Source organism: Camellia sinensis, unplaced genomic scaffold (genome assembly GCF_055761805.1).
Source record: "Camellia sinensis isolate YWXY unplaced genomic scaffold, ASM5576180v1 Unanchor4, whole genome shotgun sequence".
Classification (NCBI taxonomy): domain Eukaryota; kingdom Viridiplantae; phylum Streptophyta; class Magnoliopsida; order Ericales; family Theaceae; genus Camellia; species Camellia sinensis.
In genome coordinates this window covers 4,097,344-4,122,415 of record NW_028129277.1, presented here as the reverse complement: position 1 = coordinate 4,122,415, position 25,072 = coordinate 4,097,344, and the positions used below count along the sequence as shown (strand labels likewise).

The following is a 25,072-nucleotide window of genomic DNA, read 5'->3' as shown; positions in this document are numbered from 1 at the left end:
TGACATCCCAAAGAATGCCACGTCTTATAACCATATCATTGTTCAGAATTGAATACCTTAGTTCAAAATATGAAGTGATAAGGTGGAGACCCTAAAGGATATCTATAGAAATTTAGAAATGGAAAGAATTGCCCTAACGAAAACTTAAAGGTATAATAGTTGAAAGATTAGTAAGAGATAGGGAAATGCCTTAAGCTTAAATTTGTGAACACTAGTATGTGCCTATGCACTAATTGAGGAGCTTAAAGATCATAGACTAATGTACTTATCATTTTAATACCATATGTCATTTTGCAAAGCGGATTAGTGTTAATCAAGTAGGATTATTGAACCCTAATCAAGATTAATTAAGCTAAGCAAGATTAAGTTAAATCTTGATTAATTAGAACATAACCATGATTAATTATAACAAACATTGATTAATTAAACTAACATTGAAATTAAGGACTAAACATGATTAGTTAGAACTAAGCTTCGTTAATTAAGCCAAAGGAAAAGAATTAGCCAATTGATGAAGTTTGCAACCTTTGCCCCACCTTACCAAAAAAAAGCTCATGCCAAATCAAACAAATAACAGAGAAAATCTAGAGGAGTTGAGAACTAATGAGAAAGAGAAAGAAAGAGCGAGAAAAAAAGAGAAGGAAAAGAAAAAGAGGAGAGGAAGGTGGGAAGTTTGGAAAAATTGCACCAAAATTCATATCTTAACAAATCAAAGGTAAGATTTCTATCCTAAATCATGTATTAGACATTCCTAGCATTCTAGATCAAGAAAATGTTAGGATTAAATTGGTTTAAGAATGAAGATTTGAGGGAAAGAATGAAGGAAATTAGGTTAGGAGGAAGAACAAGGCATGTAGCTTAGGATTTCATCTCTTTGAAGCAATATTTGATTTTCTTGATGTATTTAGACCATCACCATCCCATATGCATTTGGTTTTCATAAGTCTTGTGGCTTAATTCATGTTTTGAATGAAAGAAAAAGGGGAAGTTTCATGGAAAGATAGTTTTGTTCCAAATTAGTAAGTTTGATTCTTGAACCTTGAAAATAAATCAAGTCTTGATAGTTTTGATTTGATTAACAATCATATTTTGTATATTTGTATGTTTCTAGACCTTGCATATCATGTTTGAGGGTTGAAAGTACAAGAAATTAAGGATAGAAGGCCTTAACACAGCCAAGAATAGAGCCGGTTCACAAACTGCTAAATTTTGCTCTGCAGATCACTGTTCGAGCGATGAAAGCTTCGCTCGAGCGGACATTGCGAGTTCACCTAGAAATCTATATGAGTCAGTTAACTGCTCGTGCAGTTAGAGGGTTGCTTGAGCGCACTTTGAGGGTTCTCATAATGTAGTTTTGCAGGCTTGAACTTCTGGGAGGCACTTGATCACCGCTCGAGTGGTGTAAATACCGCTTGAGCGGTGAGCAGACTGGCAAAAATTAGGGAATATGAAATGTAGTTCCACTATTTTCCATAGCTTTCTTTGGACACTATTAGGTATGTTTGGGAACCTAGATGCAAGGTTAACATAATTAGAAATCCACTTGAATTATGTTTAAGTAGTGTGACGACCCCAACATAAGTACTATTTTTATATGTAATTTTAGTGAGCATTATTGCACGATTATGTGTTTAATTTGTGCTTATCTACTTGTTTAAGAAATATCTGTTAGACCACCAGCATATAATTCGAAATTGTTAGCCCAAACGAATTCAGAAACCAATATTAGCCAGCTCAACAGGCTAATTAGAATATTTAGAACCATATGGCAAGTTTAATTAAAATTTGATTCGAATCAAAATAATTAGAATAAATCAATTAGACTTGATTATGATTAATTAGGATTAAGTTTAATTAATTAGCCTAATATAATCCTTTATGTATATGGGAGCCTTAGACACTTGAACTCATTTCTTCATCTTCAACATAGAGGTTGAGATTGTAGAGAAAGAGACATCAACTACTAGAGATAGAATGGTGAGATTGTGGAGAGTTTGAAGGGAATTTGAAGAACTTAAGCTATCAACACCAAAATTCAAGCTCTAGGTATGGAATTCACCTATAATTCTTGAAGATAATTCATGTAGAAATCGAATTCACCAAGTTGTAATATCAATTGCATGTAATTGGAAAGAAATTGTTAAAAACAATAGGGATATGGTGGAAAGGAGCCTATTCTATACATGCATGCATTAATTTACCATTTTTTTTTTGGGTGGATAAGTCATAAAATAAAAAACAAAAAACTTACACCACTACAAGGGGCATACCCCAGGCCCTAAGCCAAAGCACTATACAAGAAACAGGACCAAGAAACTAAAATAAGCAAAACAAAGCCGAAGAGGCCTTAACCAAACCAGAATGAACTGTTAACAAAACATATCTAAGCATTCAAATGAAAATAAAGAGAAAAAACAAAATTAAACTAGGGAACCCAATCATAGCAAAATTAACCCAAAATGTGTTCATGGGCCGCATGGAAATTTTGATGAGGAACATGAACACACCCATACAGCTAGGTAGCAAGCAACCAAGAGTAATCAATCTGTTTTGTGCCCCCCATGCACAGCCCGCACGGGTAGGCCGTCTAGCAAGACAAACTAAACAAAACAACATAAAATAAAATCTTTCTTCACACAAAGAGGCGCTTCCAGTAGCCATCCATACGAACACAGTCAGTTCCCAACCTCGGAGGAACCAAAGCTGAATCCCGAAACAGACAGCACCAGGAAAGGAAATGCTGTTCTGCCACCCCATGCATCCCAAACAGAGCTTAGACATTATAGTATACCCTATAACCAACAGATACCGAAACAAGATTAGCAGGTCCACAAGCCAATAATAAACTGACAGGTCACATTGTACACCACACATATGTATGCTCACTGCACTCAACCCACAGATATATATGCTCACATCACTCGAGAAATATTGCTCCATATACCTGCAAAAATAACAAATATAGGAGATATATAGAAACATGTTAGTCCTTCTCAATAGGGCTAGTGATGTTGGGTTAGGAGTTAGTTTATTCCTCACACTATACTCAACCCTCATAAAATATGGCACACACTCAAGCTTCCCCTTCCCTGTGGTTCGCATACCTATAACAATAACCAGCATTAGGAAACCCCACATTATATGTGTTGACCATCACTCCACCCACAATTTGTGAAACTCATATCCCACTCAACAGATACAACATTCTTCACGAGGGTGTGAGGTAGTCTCCATGAGCTCAAGTACCATCTATCAGTATGATGTGAATTCAAATTGGTAATATACATTACCTTGAATCTAACCATATCCACAATACACTTAATAACCACCTCTTCAGGGACCATATCCTTGCTAAATACTCTATTATTCCTAGCAATCCATAACTGGTACGCAGTACAAGTAAAGGCAAGCTTGGTAATAATAGTCCCTAAAGACTTCCCTCTCACAGATTTTGCAATGAGCTGGACCAAATCATTCCAAGGAATTGATGGCCAATCAACATTCAATTTACCTTTTATGCAGGTCCAAATTCGTTCAGAGAAAGGACACTCAAAGAAAAGGTGGTTATGGTCTTCACATGGGTGTTGGCAGAAGACACATTCAGTAGATTGAGTCACACCAAAGAGTTTTAATCTATCTCCAGTGTTCAATCTGCCAAGAATAGCCATCCACACCACAAAACTCACTTTAGGGATGTTATGAGGCCCCCAAATAATTTTAGACCAGTTCACATGATCAAAATATTGCCTTAAGGAGTGCCATGTGGACTGGATAGTAAATTTACCATTAGAAGCAGGACTCCAACTAACATCATCAGACCCACCAGTAGGGAGGAAAGTGAAAGGAGTACTAAAAATGAGATCCATAAGCTCCCACGAAGAAGGAAAAGGCCACCTCCAAGTAGTACCCTCCACAATCTCACTGACCTTAGCATCTAAACTCAAAGCAGAGTCATAAACAATTCTGACCCCAAATTTATCCCACACAGATCCCACAGGGTGCTAGTTATCAAACCAAAGAGAGACACTGGACCCATCGCCCACCCTATGTTTGATTAAAGGGTAAATGATAGGTCTATGAGAAAGGATTTTCCTCCAAACCCAGGAGGGGTCATTTGGCACCCTAACTCTCCAAAAACTTCTACCTTTAAGGATATAAGACTTAATCCAAAGGCACCACATAGATTGCTCACCCCCAGAGAAAAGGAACCAGATATGCTTAGCAACAGCAGCCTTGTTCCACACCATAAGAGACTTAAACCCCAAACCCCCTTCATTCTTAGGGGAACATAATCTCTCCCAGGACACCTTAGCCTCATACTTCTTCAGCTCACAACCAGACCAGAAGAAAGCTCTAAACAAACTCTCTATGGAACGAATGACCTTCTTTGGAAGAATAAACAAAGAGGTCCAGAACACTTGCATAGAGAAAAGAACAGATTGTATCAGTTGAGCTCTACCCGCATAAGTGAGACACTTATTAGTCCCGCTTTTAATCCTCTTTGTTATTCTCTCCACAAGTTGATCACAGTCAGTAGCATTATGTTTGGTAGAGACTAAAGGAACCCCAAGGTACCTCACTGGCAAAGTGCCTTCACTGAAGTTGCAAACCCGAAGAATCTCATCTCTTAAATTCTGTTCACACCCAGAAAAAAAAGATGTGACTCTTATTAGGGCTAGGAGACAAACCAGACAAGTTTTTAAATTCCTCTAAACCAGATTTGATGGATTGGACAGTAAACACATCCCCTTTACAGAAGATCATCAGATCATCTGCAAAACATAAATTGACAAGTTTGGTTTTATCACACCTCTAATAGAATTTGAATTCAGGATGAGAAGCTTTCTCAGCCAAAATTCTGGAAAGAATCTCCATGACAATAACAAAAAGATATGGAGACATGGGGTCACCTTGCCTCAAACCTCTCTACCCCCTAAAATAGCCATGAAGACTCCCATTAATACAAATAGAATATGTTGGGCTAGTCATACATGCTTTTATCCAATGGATAATATTATGAGGGAACCCCATAGCTGTAAGGACATCTAACACAAAATCCCACCTCACATTATCATAAGCTTTCATAATGTCCACTTTCATGGCATACGTGGGAGTAGGTGATGATTTATGATAGCCCCTCATAAGCTCTTGTGAAAGAAAAATATTATCAGTAATTCTCCTCCCAGGGACAAAAGCTGATTGTACAGGATCAATGAGATCATGAAGAACAATTTTAATCCTATCAGCAATGATCTTAGAGATGCATTTGTCCATAGTATTACAACAAGAGATAGGTCTGAAATCACCAACTTTTTCAGCATTAGGGATCTTAGGAATGAGAGCAATGGAGGTACTATTCAATTCCTGAAGGAGCTCCCCTGATGTAAAAAAAGATTTAATAGCTTCAACAACCTCTTTCCCCACAACATCCCAGGCTTTAAGAAAGAAACCCGTAGAATACCCATCAGGTCCAGGGGCCTTATTAGCTTTTAGGGATTTAAAAGCATCAGTGATCTCTTTTTCAGTAACCTCCCTAGCAAGGGTTTGGTACTGAGCTTCAAACACTCTTTTGGTGACAAGGTTACTAATCCTATCAAGCCCATTATAGTGGTCCTCAAAAGGCTTCCCAAATAGATTAGTGAAAGAGTCCACAAAAGATTTATGAACCTCTTCACTTTTAGTCACTCTATCCCCACTAGGAAGCACAACACTATGTATCCGACCCTTATTCACATTTCCCTTGACAGTTCTGAAGAAGAATTTGGAATTTCTATCCCCCAAACCTAACCATTGGACACGGGATTTTTGACGAGCAAGACTTTCCTCAGCTTTACTAAGATCCACATATCTACCATAGGCAAGCCTTTCCTCCTCTTGAAGAGTTGAATCCATCGGATCATTATCAAGCTTAATCTGAGAATTAAGAAGATGATCCTTGGCAGCTCCAACTCTGGTAGAAATCTCACTAAACTCCTTTTTGTTTAAAGCTTTCAAAATGGGTTTAAGAGTCTTACGCTTTTGACAAACCCTAAACATAGGAGAGCCCCTGATATACTCTCTCCAAACACCATGCACTCTAGGGAGGAACTCAACATGGTCAGCCCAAAAATCAAAGAACTTAAAAGGTTTTTTTAATTTGGCCTCCTCAGGACCAAGGTGTACAATCACAGGTGAATGGTCAGAGACACCAGGAGGCAAGAAAAGAGCATAGGAGTTGGGATTAACAGTAAATGACCTCTCGTTAACAAGGACTCAATCAATTTTTGAAGTAATAAAGTTCCCACCCCCGCGTTTATTCGACCAAGTAAATTGACACCCCTTATAACACAAGTCTTCCAACTCAAAATCCAAAACCAGATTATTAAAAGTTTCATTAGCATTACACCAGCCCTCCTTCCCCCCATTTTTTCGTATGAAAACCTAACAGCATTAAAATCACCAAGGAAGATAGAGGGGTGATTAGCATAGTTGATAGCAATTTTTTTAAGATCACAAAAAAGAGGGAGCCTCAGCTCATGCTTATTTTCTGCGTATACAAAAGTAGCAAAGAAGATGAAATTGTTTCCAAAAACAGTGACCTTTACAAAAATGAACTGGTTTGACATTTGAACCACCAAAATATCACAAAAGTTTGGATCCCAACATATCCAAATTCTAGCTAGCAGATCTGGTTGTGAATTAGACAAAAATTTCCAATTCCTAAAGCTATGTTCAAAAAGTTTAGCTTCATTTTCCATTTTAATTTTTGTTTCAAAAACGCCCATGATTTTAATATCATCTTTCTTCACAAAATCAATGACTTCTTTATGTTTTGAGGGGTTGTTAAACCCTCTAACATTCAAAAAATATAGTTTTATAGACATGATAAAAAATCTAAGAAAAAGATCACAACCAGACCACCACAAAAAGACAACACTATTTACCTCTTTTTCTTCCTCTGGCTTCCTGAAGGTCTGCCAGAAGACTTCTGCTTAGTTGAACTACCCACATTTGTTCCACCATCTCCCTTTCCTCCCTGTACCACGGGTGAATTAGCTCTCACTTCCTCTATTTCTGCTTGCTCAATACTTCTAATAAGTTCCTCTACTCCTGGGTTTATGATTTTTGCAAGCTCCACCACCTCAGCATGGAAAACAGCTATCTGACCAGTGGCTTTTGTGGCAATCTCTTCAATCTCAGAATGGACAACAACCCCCTCAGACTGGACTTCATTCACCCTGTCATTTTCCATTGTGGCGGATGCACTTGTTTCTTCGATATGGACATTGTGGTCAGGGGATGAATGGTTACCAACCTTCCTTTTACCCTTATCCTTCACTTTTGTCCAGCCCCCGTCAGGCTCAACCCTTTCTTCAGTGGTCTTCTGTAACTCAACAAGTTTCTCCACTTGAGCAGAGAGGCAAGTTTTAGTATCATGCCCAAACACATGGCGGTGCAAACATCTAGAGGGTACACCTTGATACTCCACATGAATGGTAATAGACTCATCACCACTAGTGATGTCAAAACTATTAGGGAAAGCAGAATCCGCAGGAATATTCACACATAATCTAGCAAAGGAAATTTGACTTCCTGAAGATGTAAGTTGATCCATAAACAAAGGTACCCCCATTGCACTGGCAATCCTATTTAAACCCTCCCCATCCCAGTATTCCAAAGGAATATTGTAGAATTTTGCCCAAACAGGGATAGTTTTCTTATCTTCCTTTGACATCTTCATCATGCGATGCCACTGCTTTAGAATGAGAAGGAAACCCCCCACATACCAAGGTCCTCCCTCTAAGATATCTATGCAACAATCCCAATTTTCGAACATAAAAAAGATAAAACCATCATCATTCTTCAGGATTTCCACCAGACCCTTATTCTTCCACATATTGAGAGCGTTATTTTTAATCAGGGTATACGGAAGATTTTTATCAATAAAGTACCCCACCAAACAAGATTCCCATTTCACCATAGGGGAAGAGGGAGGCATTTCAACTACTATTTTATCTTGATCCAGTTTGGGAGGATAATACTTAAGACTTACCTCTGACCTGACTGAAGCAGAGGCTACATTTGCCCACGATCTACCCTAAGGGGCTCTATACTGCCCTCTACCTCCACGACCACCTCGGTAGTTGGTGTTTGTACCACGACCATGATTTTGAAATCCACCACGGGTATTACCCTCAGAGCCTCTAGCGTTAGAACCTGATTCGTCAGATACAGGATCATTTTGACTCTCTACCCCTCTCGATCCTTCGTCGGCACTAGTATCAACACCCAAACCTTGGTCAAGATCAAGAATTCCCATCTCCTTTGAAACTGTCACGCCCCGAACTTGCCCCTAAAAGTTTGGGCATGACCTAAACAGAGAAGGACACTAACCTGGTTCCATAGAGGGGCCTGCCCGGAAGTTATAAATCATAATTGATAAACCAGAAAATGTGACATCCATTGAGCTACTAAATCATGCCAGGATCAAAAACATTTCACAGGACAAGTACATCAAAAGCCAAAATACATTCAAGAGTTAGTTATTTATAGGCATATACAAAACCAACCCCTAGGTGGGGTATATAACGAAACCATTAAGCACATAACAACTTGAGCTAATAGCAAAAGTGTGAGTCATCATCTACAACTCCACAAAAGTAGGGTTCGACCCCAAGCTTGGCTGTGCCTAGGCTGACAAAAGTATGACGATGCCGAGCTAAGATCGACCTCCTGGTTGATTACCTACAGAAACAGACATAACATAGGGTGAGCCAAGCTCAGTGAATAATAGAACAAATATGCTAGTAAATATATTTACTGCTGTAAACATGCCATTAGTCTGTCTCTGTACGACCTGTAGGGACAACATAATCGGTTTATAATTATCATAATGCGGCCCCTGGCCTAAGCACTTTATACGTTCGGAAAGAGTTTTTGGGTTCACAATTTACAATTCCTCACATAAACCTTTGGTTCTGTTCAATCCACAAGCTCACAATAGGGACATTCATTTTTCACACATCGGCCCTTGGCCTCATAACTTCTTTATTCACAAATGGCCCTTGGCCTCATTAGTTCACAATTCACAATTGACCATTGGTCACATTGTTTCACATTAGGATTCTTAGCCACAATAATTCACAGTTGGCTCTAGGCCACATTGAGTCACAAATGGCACTAAGCCACATTGGTTCACAAATTCATATTGCCTTGATACATTCCGGTAGCCACAACTTTCATATAGGATGCGTACAACTTCACAACCTTTTCAATGTTTTCACAATTTCGTATCAAATTATCTATAGCAGATATGTCATTTCATACCAATCATTTCATGCCAACACAAGTTTAATAGTGACATTCATAACGTCAAGATATAACGTCAGTATATCATGCGATGCTACTTTCTACCAGATCACAACGTCATTAATTATAATTACAGAGTAGGGATACATTGAAGCACTATTACTCACTGTGTTGTGGCGGTGCACTTCCTTTTGAGGTGTTTCCTACACACATGAACATATAAAAGATTACATTAGCCCCTTTTTCTTGTTAAACCAACATTCGGTTCTCTTACTTTGATTAAATTAACGAATATTTAAACAATATAAACTGTAGGTTTTGACCACATTAGAGGACCCAACACGCAAAACGGAGCATCCTGACTTTTCTGCCCTGGGCCGCACGTGCGGCTAGGATCTCCCGCACGTGCGGCACACCTCCCGCACGTGCGGCATTGAGGCCCCGCACGTGCGGTTTTTGCAGTGTTGAAGCCCAACAATTTGCCATTTTCCCGCACGTGCGGCAGTGACTCCCGCACGTGCGGCTGGGGTTCCCGTACGTGCGGCCTTAGGCCCCGCACGTGCGGCGATTCTACACTAAAGGTCCGAAATTTTTGCACAATTTTCTTCTTCTTATAAACATGTTTAGGCCTCAAAAATCTAACTTTCAATTACCAATATACAAGTTTAAAGCACGCAATTACATGTGAACAAGGATCAAATTACACATTTCATTTGAGTAAGAATCAATCATGAATCCACAACTCAAATTCACTCCAAGTCACAAAATTTCTACTTGTTCTCATATCTCAACTCATAAACTTAGAACCATGCCACATACTTAAATTCAAACAAGCCAATTGAAGAAATAGAGTAAAGTTTCTCTTAGATACTTCAAATTGAATCAACACATGCAAGGTAAGATCATTTTGCTAATTTACTTCTCATACTCACATCACTACAACTTCAAACTCTTAGGGACAAGATTATAGAAACATCTTCACATAAATTATGACAAGAGGGGTTGTAGATGAAAATTAAACAAACAATTACATACCTTAAGCCCAATCTCACCCTTCTTGAGAACCTTTTCTCTCTACCTCTTCAACTCCCAAGCTTAGTGTTATCTTTCCTTAACTTATCAAATGACCAAGAACACTCTTTTATTTCCATGAAAAGAGAATGAGACAAAAATCAATCGTTTACACATCCAAAAATTGAAATTTCACAGAAGTACTTAATATTACCTAAAAATTATGCTGGTTCCAAATATGTGATCAATTTTGACTTATTAATCCGCTAAGGCCCTCAATTTCTACTTTATCGTTCGAATAGTAACAGATACATTTCTTTTCTAACAGATACAATTCATTCCACAAGGCATTACAACATAGTTACTTGAACTTATTTTCTTGTACGGTTTCATCTTAGACATTTAACAACACAGAATAAAGGACGAACATATATCGCAAGCACATATGAGGGTCGGGTTGTTACAGAAACAACAAGGGGGGAAAAGGATTTCTCAATTTCTTCAAGAATCGAAGGGTGTTGATGGGTAATACCACGAGTTTTGGTAACCTCAACACTATCTAGAAGATCTAGAAGCTTCGATCGTTGTTCTCCTTCAACCCTATCCGACCATTTAGCTGATTGAGATAATTGTGTTTGATTTCCAAACATTCATACATGCATCAAGCCAAATTTACAATCTTTGAAGATTCTACATAGTTTTTACACTTCTCGTCTTTTTATATTATTGTTTTCGAAAGAAAAGAGTTGAATTCAACACATGCATGGTGAGAATTATGGGTTTTGGGTTTGATTTTGGGAATTGACAAAGGTTTTGAACCTATGATTTCAAATGAGTTATGTTTTTCAGTTTCCTAAAAGAGTTTCTGCACTTTCGGGTCTAACCATGCAAGCTTTGAACATTAATAATGCATTTTTGAACTTCAAATTTTGTTCGGGAAATTCCAGAATTCGACCACTTCGCTCGAGCGGTGAAGTCGTCGCTCGAATGAACTTTGCATGCTCTCAGTATTTTTGCTGACATTTGTAATTGGCTCGAACGACCAACTATGCACTCAAGTGAACTTGACTTAGCATTTCATTTTGCTCCGGGGACCAAGTGATGTCTCGAGCCTACTTTGACACCACCTAGTACTTTTATAGTCAACCCACACCGTTCAAGGTGACCAAAGGTGCGCTCGAGCGAAGACCCTATTTTTAGCAATTTTTGGCAAACACTTATGACTACGTATTTGTATCCTCATTCCCTTTTAGGCATTATTAAGCATCATTTAAACATTCTTAGCCATGGAATAAGCTAGAAACACATGTAAGATAATCAAATTAAGATACGCTGTTTGTTATGAACGTACGCTTCAATGTGTATCTGTGTTATTTGTTTTGTGTAGGTGGTCAACCGAGGTCTAACACCTGTGCCAGCCCAATGTGAGTAATATCTTTCTAAAGATATGTTGAAATTTATTTTCACTTTACTGCAAGAATGTTATTTGAAATGTTGCTTTGATAAGAATGAATGATTTTCACTTTTGAAAAGTAATTGTGGCATCCTTAGTGAAGCCCACGCCTAGGGGTAACAATTCCATGGCCCTTTGTTTGATAAGGCCCTCGCCCGGGGGTAACAATACCATTGTCCTTCATTCATAAGGCCTTCACCCAGGGGAAACAATATCGTGGCCTTTTGTTATATGTGCACAGAGATCTCTGATGTTGACCCGAGTGTCCCTTTGCTCGACCTATATGGTCCCTTTGTTAGACCTATGAGGTCAATTTGACATGCCTTTGGGCACTTTACTTTGCACTAATGGATGTACCACATATGAGATATGGTTTATGAACTTTGATATGTCAAGTACTTATTTATGATTTGATTCGAAACTCATGAGATATGTTTTAAATTATGATAGACATCATTCATTTAACCTCTTTATGTTGATATTACTCACTGGGCTTTAACTCACCCCATTTCCCTATATATATGTAGATGAGAAAATGGAGCATTGAGTTTAGAGCAACCTCGAAAGTCCACCCTCTATAAAGCTGCTTTGAAGTGCCTTTGTGACGGCGCATGCTTGGACTCAAGAGGAGTCGAGAAATATCAACCCTTTTGTTTAGTTTTCATTGTTATTTGTAAATTTGTTATGTATCTATATAGGTGTCTAACAATGTTGTGATGTATCTATGTGATTATATCTATGTAAGAAGGTTGAAGTTTTATGTACTTGTGTTAATTGCATGTATGCACCACTCGATGGACATAACTATATCTTAATATTGCTTCCATAATGCCCCATTTACTATTATTAATTATCAGTTTTGTCTTTGAGACTGGTAAAACCCTAAGACAACAACAACAACAACAACAACAACAACAATGTTAAGACAACGATATGGCTAAAAGCCTAAGACAACAACAACAATGGCAGCAACAATAACCACCATCCCCACCTCCAATGCCCTTACCACCATGGGTACAGGACCATCAAATAGATGACCAAACTATTGCCCTCACCAAAGAGTTTTAAAAAATAAAGCCACAATTGTTTCATGAGGGGGTTGATCCACTAAAGCCTGAGGCCTGAGTGTTGGGGATCGAAAAGCTGTTTGAGCTGTTTCCATGCAGAGATGCACAAAAGGTTCTGTTAGCCGCATTTATTTTAGAGGATGAGGCAAGAAGATGTGGATGTTGATATGGTATGCTAACAAGGAAATTGGTTAGGCTCAGTTTTTAGAGATTTTCTACGAAAAATACTTTCCATAGTGTATTCGAGATAGGAAGGTATCTGAATTTGAGCAATTAAAGCAAGGGAATAACACACTGGTAGAGTATGAGGCCCATCATCCTGAACTAGCAAGGTTCATGCCACATATGGTCAACACGGACTACAAAAAGGCCAGGAAATTTGAAGGAGGTCTTGGCAATTCAAGTCTTGAAAGAATTAATATGTTAACACTATGCAAATATGTTAATGTTTTAGATAGGGCTCTCATGTCAGAGGCAAACATGGCTTCTCGTTACTGGAATTTTGATTGGACAGGTAAAATGTAGAATGTTAATGTGAACAAAGTTGCAATCTTAACAATGACTAAGAAAATGAAATCAGGAAACTCAAGTAGTTCGAATTAGAGTGGTAATTCACACCTGCTTGTCCAGGTTGTGGGAGAAAGCACCGAGGTGTATGTTATCGGACCACGGGGGCTTGCTTTCTATGTGGAAATATGGGACACATAGAGAAGGAATGTCTAGAACCGCGACAACGTGATAACCAAGGTGCTACAAGCTCAACTGGATTGACACCAAATATAAGGTCCAATGCAACTCTGACTACAATGAGGGACAATCAGAGACAAGGAAAGGCTTTTACGCTTGTTCCAAGGAACACCCAAAATGCAGAGACTGTGGTTTAGGAACACTTTCCAAATGTGGGCAATGTGCATATGTATTGATTGATTTCGGATCTACTCATTCTTTTGTTTCTATACTATTTGCTCATAAATTTAATAGACCTTTGGAAATCTTGAGATATATACTACGTGTGTCATCACCCGTCAAGAGGATCTATGTTGTGTTCATATGCTTACCCTATATGTGAAATTTTACTTGAGAGTGCTACATTGTATGTTGATTTATTGCCTTTGACATGACTCATTTTGACATTATTTTGGGTATAGACTAGCTATCTAAATATTATGCGACCATTGATTGTGCCTTGAAACGAGTAATATTCTAATCTCCAAGACAAAATGAGTTTTATTTTGATGGGAAAGGTGTAGTTCCCTCACCATACTTTATTTCTGTTATGAAGGCTTGTAAACTGATTAACAAGGGGTGTTAGGGGTATTTGTGTAGTATTTTGAGTGTTCAAACTACAAATGTTGCTTTAGATGATATTCCAGTTGTAAAATATTTTTCTGATGTGTTTCCAGAAAAGTTGCCTGGACAACGGACCGATAAGGAAATTGAATTTGTGATTGATATGATACTGAGTACTCAATCCATATCTAAGACCCCATACCACATGTCAACTGCTAAAATGAAGGAATTGAAAGTTCAGTTGTAGAATTGCTTCATAAGGGATTCATCCAGCTGAGCACATTACCGTGGGGTGCACCTATATTGTTTGCAAAGAAGAAAGATGGAACACTGAGCTTGTGTATTGACTACCGAGAGTTGAACAATGTAACTATTAAGAACAAATATCCTTTACCTCGGATTGATAATTTGTTTGATCAGTTACAGGGGAGCCCAAGTGTTTTCTAAGATCGACTTAACATCAGGATACCATCAGTTGAAGGTTAAGGCCGAGGACATAGAAAAGACTATTTTTTGGACCAAGTATGGACACTATGAATTTTTAGTCATGCCTTTTGGAGTCACCAATACACCTGTAGCCTTCATGGATTAAATGAACTGGAACTTTAAACCATTTTTAGATGAGTTTGTGATGATCTTTATTGATGACATTTTGATTTATTCAAAGAGTAAGGAAGAACATGAACTACACCTTAGAATAATCCTTCAAACACTAGGGAGAAACAACTTTATGAGAAATTTAAGAAATGTAAGTTTTGGTTTAATGAGGTTATATTTTTGGGGCATGTCATTAATTGAGATGGGATATCTATAGATCCATAGAAAATTGAAGCAATTATTAATTGGTCTACTCCGACTAATGTAATAGAAATTTGAAGTTTTCTAGGTTTGGCAGGTTACTACCGGAGATTTGTCAAAGATTTTTCCAAGATTGTTGTACCATTGACACAATTGATGCAAAAGGGGGAACCATTTGTGTGGACAGATCAGAGGGTATTTGCCTTCCAAGAATTAAAAAATGAGATTGACTACAACTCTAATCGTTACCTTACCATCAGGTACAAAATGATTTGTAATTTTTAGTGATGCTTCTTATAGAGGTTTGGGTTATGTCTTAATACAGAATGGCAAGGTGATTGCTTATGCATAACTACATGAAAATAATTACTCGACGCATGATTTTGAGCTTGCCGCCGTTGTATTCGCACTGAAAATCTTGTGTCATTACTTGTGTAGCACACTAAATTTTTTTTTTTTTGTCGCTCGAGCGATCTCGCCTAGCTCATTGTACTTTTGCAGGTCTGTTTGAGATTCTGAGAGTTGTCGATGTTCACTCGAGCACATGAATGGTCACTCGAGTGGTCTACCTTGTTTGGTCTGAACTTCTGGGAGTTTGTGTCGTCCGATCGAGCGAAGGATTGGTCGGTTGAATGAAGTGTTCGAAATCAGCACATTTAAAAGTCACCTTTTGGTCCATTTTCTTCATTCTGTCTTGTCCTTTCTCTCTCTTCTTCTTCTTGTCCACCGTTGTTGAGGGTTTCAAGGTTTCAAGCTTGATTTGCATCACCTTTCTTTGATAGTCTACCCCATGTTCCTTATATAAAAATGAGAGCACGCCGAGAGCTTTCTTTTCATCTGAACAGATTGTGTTTTTCTTGAAGTTGAAATTTTGAACTTCTCCTCTTCATGCTAGAGGTAGGGATCTTCCTTGCTTCTCTTTAATATTTTCTTATAAATAGATGGGTGGTAATTTCTTATTGCATAAAGACCTCATCTTGAGGAGATTTTCTTAAAAGCATGTAATGTAAGTTAGGGCTTCCAAATGAGGGAGTCAAAAATATGCAATTGGAGGTGGTTTATGGATGTGTTGAGTAGTTAAAATGTGATTATGTGTCTCGAGATGAAAAGCCCAAAATTTGACCTAACCCTAGTTGTGGACTCACTTTAAAAAGGAGTAGTTACCTTAATTAGCTTTGATTTTCTTCAAATTTCATGTATGATTAGAATAAATGTGTAATTGTAATGAGACTATTGGTTGTGAAAATAATATCGGGCAATGAAGATTGTGTTGGGAGAAATCTAAAATTTGGAATTTAATTAATAAGGCTTTGAGGAGTTTATGAAACAAATTCCATGTTTAATTGGACCAAAAAAGTTAATGTTGATGATGAGAAATAGAAAAGGTTGTGGAACATAATGTGTATTTGTTACGAAAATGAATGTTAAACATATGAAGGACGAGTTGTTGATCAAATGTGTAAAAGAAACAATGAATGATGTGTTGAACTTGACCATGAATCATAATTATGGATGATTTGATGAATTAATGGTTAATAATATTGGTTTGGGGTCTGTTTCTTCTCATATTTGAGCTAGCAAAGCATGAAGTTTCGCGTTCTTTCCAACTAGTGACCGGTAAAGCGTGAGGTTCCACGTTCCTTCTGACTCGTGACCGATAAAGCATGATGTTCTACACTTTTTTCGGCTCGTGACCGGTAAAGCGTGGTGCTTAATAGAGGTTTCGCTTTCCTTCGGGAGTAGCGCCCGGTAAAACGCATGGTTTGTGGGTGTGACTTGCGGATCTGGTGATCGTTTTGGATTTGTGGAGAAAGTTATACTGGCATTTGTATATGCAATTGTGATTGATGGAAATGATGGATTTAAATTATTTAAAGTTGAAATGATGGAACTATATTGACTTATCATATACAAAGATGTGTTGGTAATAAATGTTGTTACTTGTGTATATTAAAGTGAGGTGAATTAAGATGGGATGATGACTAATTGTGATTTAAATTATGGAATGTATGATCTTTTGTGACACGTATTCTATTAATGTTGTAATCATGTGAAAGTTGCGAAAGGAATCCTAAGAAAGACGGTTAGAAATTAGTACAGGAATGTTAGGAAGATAAAGAAAAAGTTTTCTTCAAAAGGTTAGTGGACTTTTATTTTGGAAATGGGACTATCTATATGCATTATTTTTTAATACAAATGACACTTTATCTACTTATGTATCATTTTGTAGCATGCATGATCGCATATATCTATTGATCTTATTGTCGTGAATCATTGAAGATTCTTACTGGACATATGTGTTCATCCCTCGTTGTTTTACCATTTTTCAAGAAAGGATACAGAAACATCGGTTAGAGCTTTAAGAACTCTATTGGTCTTTTGTGTGTATATTCGTTTAGTGTGTAATGGAAATGTACTTTACGGTTTGGACACGTGTAATTATTTATTGTAGTGCTTCAATGGAAGCTTAGCATGTGTTATTATTATTATTATTATACTCATTCGAGAGAAAACAATATTACTATTACTCAAGCATAATAGTTATTTGCAGTTATAAATGTATTGAATAAATGGACTTAACTCAAAGGTTTTGGTAATGTTTACGAGTAATAAAATTATGGGCATGACAACTTGGTATCAGAGCTAACCGGGTTTGAAAACGTAGAGCTCGTGGGAAGTGGTTTTAACCATAATGTGTTGGCTTTGCTTGATGTGGACGTTTGCATATAGGAAATTAGGTGTGTGGGAGATCATGTGTTGTAATTGTGTGAGCATGAGTTAAGTTTCAGGGATAGTGCTCGTGGTCGGCTAACTTGCTTTGAGATCTCATTGGAAATGTGTCTGATCAATGTGGTTTCTGGTGAGAATTCTTTGAAAGTTCCTTGACAAGTGGGTATCCTTGTAGACTTGACTTGATTATGTGACTTGTTGCATAAAGTTGTTAATGTGCTATGTGATTAGATCTTAAGTTGGTTTCATGTCTTGGTAGGAAGAGTAAATGTTTCGAGAAAGGTCTAGAATTTTGTTGACTTATGATTGATATTGTCATTGATAGGATGTCAGGGCGAGCTAGTAGAGGTCGTGTTGGGACTAGGAGTATTGGTAGGGGCACATCATTTGTGAGAGAAGAGATTGCAGGTGAGATCGTATAAGGTTGGTTTGAGTCACATAAAAGACTATGAAAATGGGGTATAAATGGGATGAGGCAAAATCTTAGGATGGTATAAGGTTGGTTTGAGTCACATAAAAGACTATGAAAGTGTTTGGAAGGGGTGTGAGAGTTACGTCTTGTAATGACGAGGGTAGTGGTAATGTTTGTCGAGAGTTGGTAGTTATACGTGGTTGCAAAGGGATTACAGAAATTAAGTGGTAAGTGTCATGATCAAGGATTGTGTGGTGGTTATGAATGTGGGGGGAACTTAGTGGTTGGATACTAAAAGTATTCTAGGGATAAAATACGGTTTACATTTTAAAGCAATGGGTGTGGTGCAGATGATGATTGTTCTATGTGTTCGGAGAGGGTAGATAATTGTTAACCGTATAAATGTGGTATTGTGTAAAAAGGGGACAAAGTTCCTTAAAAAGTTAGTTGGTTGGTTGAGAACAATGTTAGGTGACAAATAATCACCTTAGGGGTTTAGCATTGAGTTGTGAGATTTGGCTCTAGGGAGTCCAGTTCGGACTCGGGTGCGAAATTGGTACGTATTGAAACCCAAATAGGAGTGATGGGTGTTGGTTAGTCTATTGATGCTTGAGTTGTGACAGTAGGGACTTGATGAGTTGAATTAAGTCACGTAGAGAAGATGGATTCTTGCAACTGATTCTTTTTGGTGGAACTTAAGATTTGGTTTGATTTAGTTGGATGTTTTCGTTTGGTTTGGAATCGGTGGCTTGGATGAGTGGTATTCGAAGTTTATTGACACATAATCATCTTTGGAATTGATGTGGCTTAATTAAATAGTTGGAGGTCAAGTAGTACTTTAGGTAGTACTAGAGGGTGTTGAGCTTCACTTGTATATGTAAGTTGTTGATGTGATTATTGTACGTATTTGAATGTAGATCATTGTAAGCGCACTTGTGCCAATGTGTACTATCGATAGCTAGTGATGATGTTTGTAGTGATTGGGAACTTCCAACTTGCGGGAAGTCATATGTGTTGTGTTACCTCTCGGATGCACTGTTATTATTGTTTCTATTCATTGTTATTGCAGATGTGTGTGGTAAATGGGTTATGACATCACCGGGTGGGTGATGTAGGCTGTTGGGTGATGGTTGGGATTCACTCGATGAACGTTGAGAATGATTTGGAAAATGAAAATTTCTTTTCCTTGTGCTGTGGCCTGGGATAGCACAGTTAAACTAATGTGGAAGATCTAATCTAAGTGTGAAACATATAAAATGATTTTCAAAAGGAATAAAGAATTTTGATTGATTCCTAATGGGGATAGTGTTACTAAGAGTGAGGAAGTCCATAATACTTTTGTGGACTACTTCACTGGTTTGCTTGGGAAGCCTTTTGATGACCATTATAATGGTTGTGGTAGGATTAGAAGTCTTGTCACTAAGAAAGTGTCTGCTGCACAATACCAAAATCTTGCTAGGGAGGTTACTGAGAAGGAGATCATTGATGCCTTCAGATCTCTAAAAGCTAACAAGGCCCCAGGCCCTGATGGCTATTCGGCGGGTTTTTTTCTCAGAGCCTGGGATGTTGTGGGAAAAGAGGTTATTGAAGCGATAAAATCATTTTTTTCATCGGGGGAATTGCTTCAGGAATTGAATAGCACAACCATTGCGCTTATTCCTAAGACCCCGAATGCCGAAAAAGTGGGAGATTTTGGACCAATTTCCTGTTGCAACACTATGTACAAATGCATATCTAAGATTATTGCTGATAGCATTAAAATTGTCCTCCATGATATTATTGACCCTGTCTAATCAGCTTTTGTTCCTGGGAGGAGAATTGCTGACAACATTTTCCTTTCACAAGAACTTATGCGGGGCTATCACAAATCAACACCTTCTTCCAGGTGTACTATGAAAGTGGATATTATGAAAGCATATGATAATGTTAGGTGGGATTTTGTTCTGGATGTCTTAACAGCGATGGGGTTTCCCCATAACATTATACACTGGGTAAAAGCTTGCATGACTATGTAGACACCTCATTTTTGACCAGCCTTAAGACTCAGACGTCACCGGTTGAGCGCTCGGTGATGATGCATATTGTGCTCATCTGAGGTTGCGGAGTCTCGGCTGAGAGCCTTGCCTCCGGACTTCGGGGCACTTTTTCGCTTTGCCTCGGTTTGCGAACCAGGTCCTGTTTTCTCTTCCCGAAGGGAGGGAGAGGTCTCGTAGACCATCTCTCAGTGGCCGTAAGCTACGTTTCGTGGTCGTAGGCCATTTTTCTTGTTTGGAGACCAGTTACCGATTTTCGGAGCCGTCGGCCGTGTGCCTTGGTTCGAGACCGCTTAACTATCTCCGTTTGCTCTGGTTTTTGGCACACATCTTGTTTCCTCTCCCTAGAGGAACACTGTGGCCCGAGAGACCACCTTCATGGTCGTACGCCACCTCCGGTGCCTAACAGCCTGTTTTCGGGGCCTTGGGCCGCGTATTTTGGCCCCCGAACCCTCGTTTTGCATCGGTTAGGGCTCATTTTTGGCATGGACCCTATCTATACTATATATTAAGCAAAAGGGGGTTTTTAATCCCAAGTCTTGTGGGAGCTCCAATCTCCCAATCTAAATTTCTTGATTTTTTGATTTAAAAAAAAAAATCTTAGCATTTATTAACTTCTCCCAACTCCCAAGTCTTACCCTCATAATAATACTTTAATGCATTAAGAACAAGTATAAAAAAAATTCTTTGAAATCCAACACATATAAATTCCTTGAAAAGTCCCAACACATATGATTATTATCCCTCATAATAACACTTTAATGCATTAAGAACAAGTATAAAAAAAAATTCTTGAAAAGTTCAACACATGATTATTATCAAAATATTAAACTTTAATATAATATAATAAAAAAAAATACATTTAATTCCTTAAAAAGTCCAACACATATAATTATTATCAAAATATTAAACTTTAATATAATATAAAAAAGGAAAAAAAAAAGAAGACATTTTAAAAAAAAAGAAATAAAAACATTTAAAAATCACAATTCACATATATAGATAATTATAAATATAATCCGTGCATAGCACGGGTGATATGCTAGTTTTCATTGTTTGGAAGGTGGTAGGATGGTGGGAGACCAGCAATTCTTTTGAAAATTATTTTCTCTCTCCTCCAGCCGGTTTTCTTGACAGAAAGCTGGTTTTTCTCACTTTTGGACCTTAATTTCTGGTCTCCCATACCACCTTTGTGTTGTACTCACTTGGGAGGCCACCAATATGGGTAGGCCGACTAGCTTTTCTTCTTGACCCTTTTGCACCTTGCTAGAAAGCTGGTTTTTCTCTTTCCTGGGTCACATTTTCTGGTCTCCCACCATACAGCTGTATTCTACTCATCTGGGAGGCCACCTTTCTGGTATGGCCGACCAGCATTTCAACTTGATCCTTTTGACCCCTGGTCGGCCGACCAGGGGAAGTGGTCGGCCGACCACCTTGGCTGGTCGGCCAGCCTTCTGCTTTTTGGCCTTCCTGAGTGCAATACAGTTGTGCCAGCTGTGTAGCACTTGACCCACTGTCCGAGATTTTAGCCCTTTGTTTGGTCTTCTTAAGGTGGTTTTGACCCCTTTGCTTAGCTTCTAGGAGAAGTTTGCCCCTTTTTTCAAGCTTCTTGAGGAAGCTTGACCCTTTTGATCAAGCTTCTTTTAGAAGCTTTGACCCCTCTTGAGGCTTCTCCAAGAAACCATGGCTTTGCTTTTCTATAAGAGAGGCCTCCCTGTCATTTTGCAAGGGTTGAACAATCTTGGCTGAGGCATACACCCATTTCCCCTCCATCTCTCTACTTCAAGCCTCCAAACACCCTTGTTCTTGGTCATTTACACTACACCTCATAGCCTACCACCTCCACCATCCATTCCAGCACCTTGGGACTGATTTGCAGAGGTTGAAGGTTCACCAACTTGGTCCAGAAGTTGCTACATTGCTGTGCTACACGGGTAAGTCTCAATTTCCTCTTTTCTTGCATTATTTTGCTATATACCTTAGCCCTATTTGCTAGCATTTTTGGACTTCGACATAAACTGTAAAGTGTCTTATTTTGAGCTCCTCTTGAAGTTTTATTAAGGACACTTTTCTTTTTGAGGTCACCTACCTCCTTGTATGCTTCATCTCTCTTTTAAGGCTTACTTTGCATGATATCTTAGCCTTACTTGCAAGCATTTTCGAGATTTGCAATGAACTAAAAAAAGTCTTATTTTGAGCCTCTCTTGAAGTTTGATTAGGGCATTTTTCTATTTGGGGTCATCTTCCCCTTTGGATGCTTCATTTCCTCATGATTAGGGCTATGCATTAGAGCATTCGCATTGGCCTTGGTTTGGCCTCTTAGCCACTAAAATCCAGTGGATTTTTTATGGCTTATATGTGTTTTTGAGAGCTAAAATCAGAGGGGGGTGACCCCCTCTCTCCTTGTCTTGTTTGTTGGCCTTTTTGGCCTTCCAAAGGACCCCCTATTTGCCAACTTCCAAGCTTCATTTCCCGCATTTTTCAGTGGGTTTTAGGACCCCCATAACTCATTTTCAGAGTTGGTTTCACTATGCTAAGTGTCCTTGATGCATGTGTAGAGTAACCCCTCTTGTGGCCTTTCAAAGGAACACACTATTCTTGCATGCATGTACCTCATTTCAGTGGGTTTTTGGGGTTTATTTGACATGCCATGTTACTGTTTTTATCTGGTTTAGTGACCTCTCTTGTGCTTCATATACATGTAGTGTAAACCATGCTTACTAGCCTAAGTTGCATGTTGTTTTAGCCCTTCATGTTAGCACTCTTTGGCCATGCTTTGAACTAATATTGTGCATATTTTGGGACTGCCTTGGCTGTGTTTTTGTACTTCATGATCAAATAATGCTTGCTTTGCATGATTATAGTTCAATGCATTTGCCTAGTTTTGAGTTTCAAGGCCTCTTTCATGCATTGGGTGCCATATTTCCATGATTCGGGACCATTGCGCATCATATTTCAGTGCTGGAAATTGCATGTTTGTATGCCATCTTTCATCCCTTGCCATACTTTGGTAGAGTGGACTTTGATGCCTTAGGTTCGGTCCTTGGTATTCGTGTATGTGTGCACGCATTTCGATTGTCTCATTTTCATCTAATGGCCACTGATGTGAGTGTGGCTGAGGTCCACTCATGTTGGTGTAAGTCCATCGTGCATTGTGTATGCCATTTTAGTCCATAGCCTTTACGTATGCTAGGTTGCATGCTAGAGCATTGTGTATGCCATGTTACATCACGTGCATTGTGTATGCCATCTTAGTCCATAGCATTGCATATGCTAGGTTACATGTAGGTCGCATTGTGTATGCCATCTCATTTGCATCGTGTTTGGGATAGGAGTTAGCCCAAGCACGGAAAACGAGGGACGTTCTGTACTCTAAGTGACGAAACGTGTCTCAATTCCCGGTTGCCGACACTTCGGATTAACCATGATGGAGTCTAGGCCTTGTTGGGTTTATACGTGCATTCATTTCACATCGAGTCGTGCAATTCGACTCCTTGGCCATCATGCATCGAGATGCGTGATTGGTGGCACGAGGATCGAGGTCTACACTCCCTTGAGCTTGTGCAAGGACGGGGAGTGTGGTCATGCGCACATTTGTTAAAAATACCTTGCCATGTCTCTCTCTTGCTTTGTGTTGCAGAAAACCAGGATCCAGGGGCAGAAAGTGGTCAGTCGACCAGGTTTTCTGGCAGGCTGACCACCTTTTTTGGTATCCACCACAAAGGGTGGTCGGCAGATGTTTCCCAAGCCAATAGCTGGTCAGCAGCCTTCCCAGGGTGGAGTTTCAGCCTCTTGGAGCCTTGTGCAAATTTCTAAAATCAGTTGTAAACAAAGGCGAGACGAGACATCGCGATGGAATTTCCCGACGAGGCGACTCGAGCATGCATCTTTCATCATTCGAAATAGAGCTGAGGCGGTCCATGAATTTGTATGCTAGTTTATTTGCTGTCCTAGTTAATTTGTTAATTAATTAGGGTTTTGTAATATTTAATCATTCATTCGGACTGTAATTATTTATTCGGACTGTATTATTTATTCGGACCCTCTGAGCGAGGGCAATTGTAATAAGTGTGTGTGAGTGTGTTGTATGTCTTCCAACCCCACTTCTTTCTCCCTTTTATTTACCAGCTTATGATGGTTAGATTAGGGCATGTTTCAATTAGCATACTTATGCTCGCATGTTTGCATCCATTCATCTGTCTTGCATGCACCAGGCTCAGCGCATCATACTAACTGCATCGTATTTCAATTCCAAGTTGAATATGTGTTAGTTGTAGCATTTTACATGCCATCTGTAGAATAGCCGAGCCTATTTTAGTTTCATTTTGCATGTGTTGCATTAGGCATTTCTGTATAGCTAGGATCATGCATGGATTTCTAACATAGCTTTTGTTTTGGCTTGGAGTACTCGGTAAGTTTTATGCTTTAGCATCCTTGCATGCGTGTGAGTGAATGCCATGATAGCATGCTTACCATGAGGCTAACTGCTTATGTGATATAACTGTCTGAATGCCTATGGGTGAAGGTTGGATTATCTGAATTAGAATAATGCATTGACCGTGAGTTTTAAGCCCACTAGATAGTGGCAAATCCATCTTTTCTAAGCCCACCCGAGGGTGGCAAAATCTGCATTTTAAGCCTACTTGCGAGTAGCAAACCACTTTCAAAAAACCAAACATGAAATGTTTTGTTCCAATTCAGGCGATCCAGTCTATACTTGTATGTTGTGCGCATCACGTAGTAAATCCAGGCTAATAACCGGAATAAGAACGCATAATATTTTTAAAACTAGATATCATGGTTAGTAGAGGCCGATCTTTGATCAGGCGAGCGGGGGTGCTCACGAAATGACCTTCCCAAATCGTACCCAAGTTCCTGAGCCGAGGCAACTTTGGTGATGACGGACACATGGCCTTAGGCAAACGAGTCAAGGTTTCCTAAATTCCCCCATAAAAAATATTTAGGTGGCGACTCTATATCTGGTAAAGCA

The 25,072-nt window shown here is 38.8% G+C and overlaps 1 protein-coding gene across 1 annotated transcript; it reads right to left on the bottom strand.

The window, feature by feature from the left end:
* Nucleotides 1-2,917: 2,917 nt before the first annotated feature.
* LOC145816745 (uncharacterized) lies at nucleotides 2,918-8,299 on the bottom strand. Its single transcript, XM_082912692.1, has 8 exons — nucleotides 8,104-8,299; nucleotides 6,924-7,788; nucleotides 6,355-6,831; nucleotides 4,992-6,235; nucleotides 4,735-4,772; nucleotides 4,101-4,634; nucleotides 3,291-4,001; nucleotides 2,918-2,944 (listed from the first exon to the last, which is right to left on the bottom strand). Exons 1-8 carry the CDS (start codon nucleotides 8,297-8,299, stop codon nucleotides 2,918-2,920), a joined length of 4,092 nt encoding a protein of 1,363 aa, XP_082768818.1.
* Nucleotides 8,300-25,072: the final 16,773 nt, after the last annotated feature.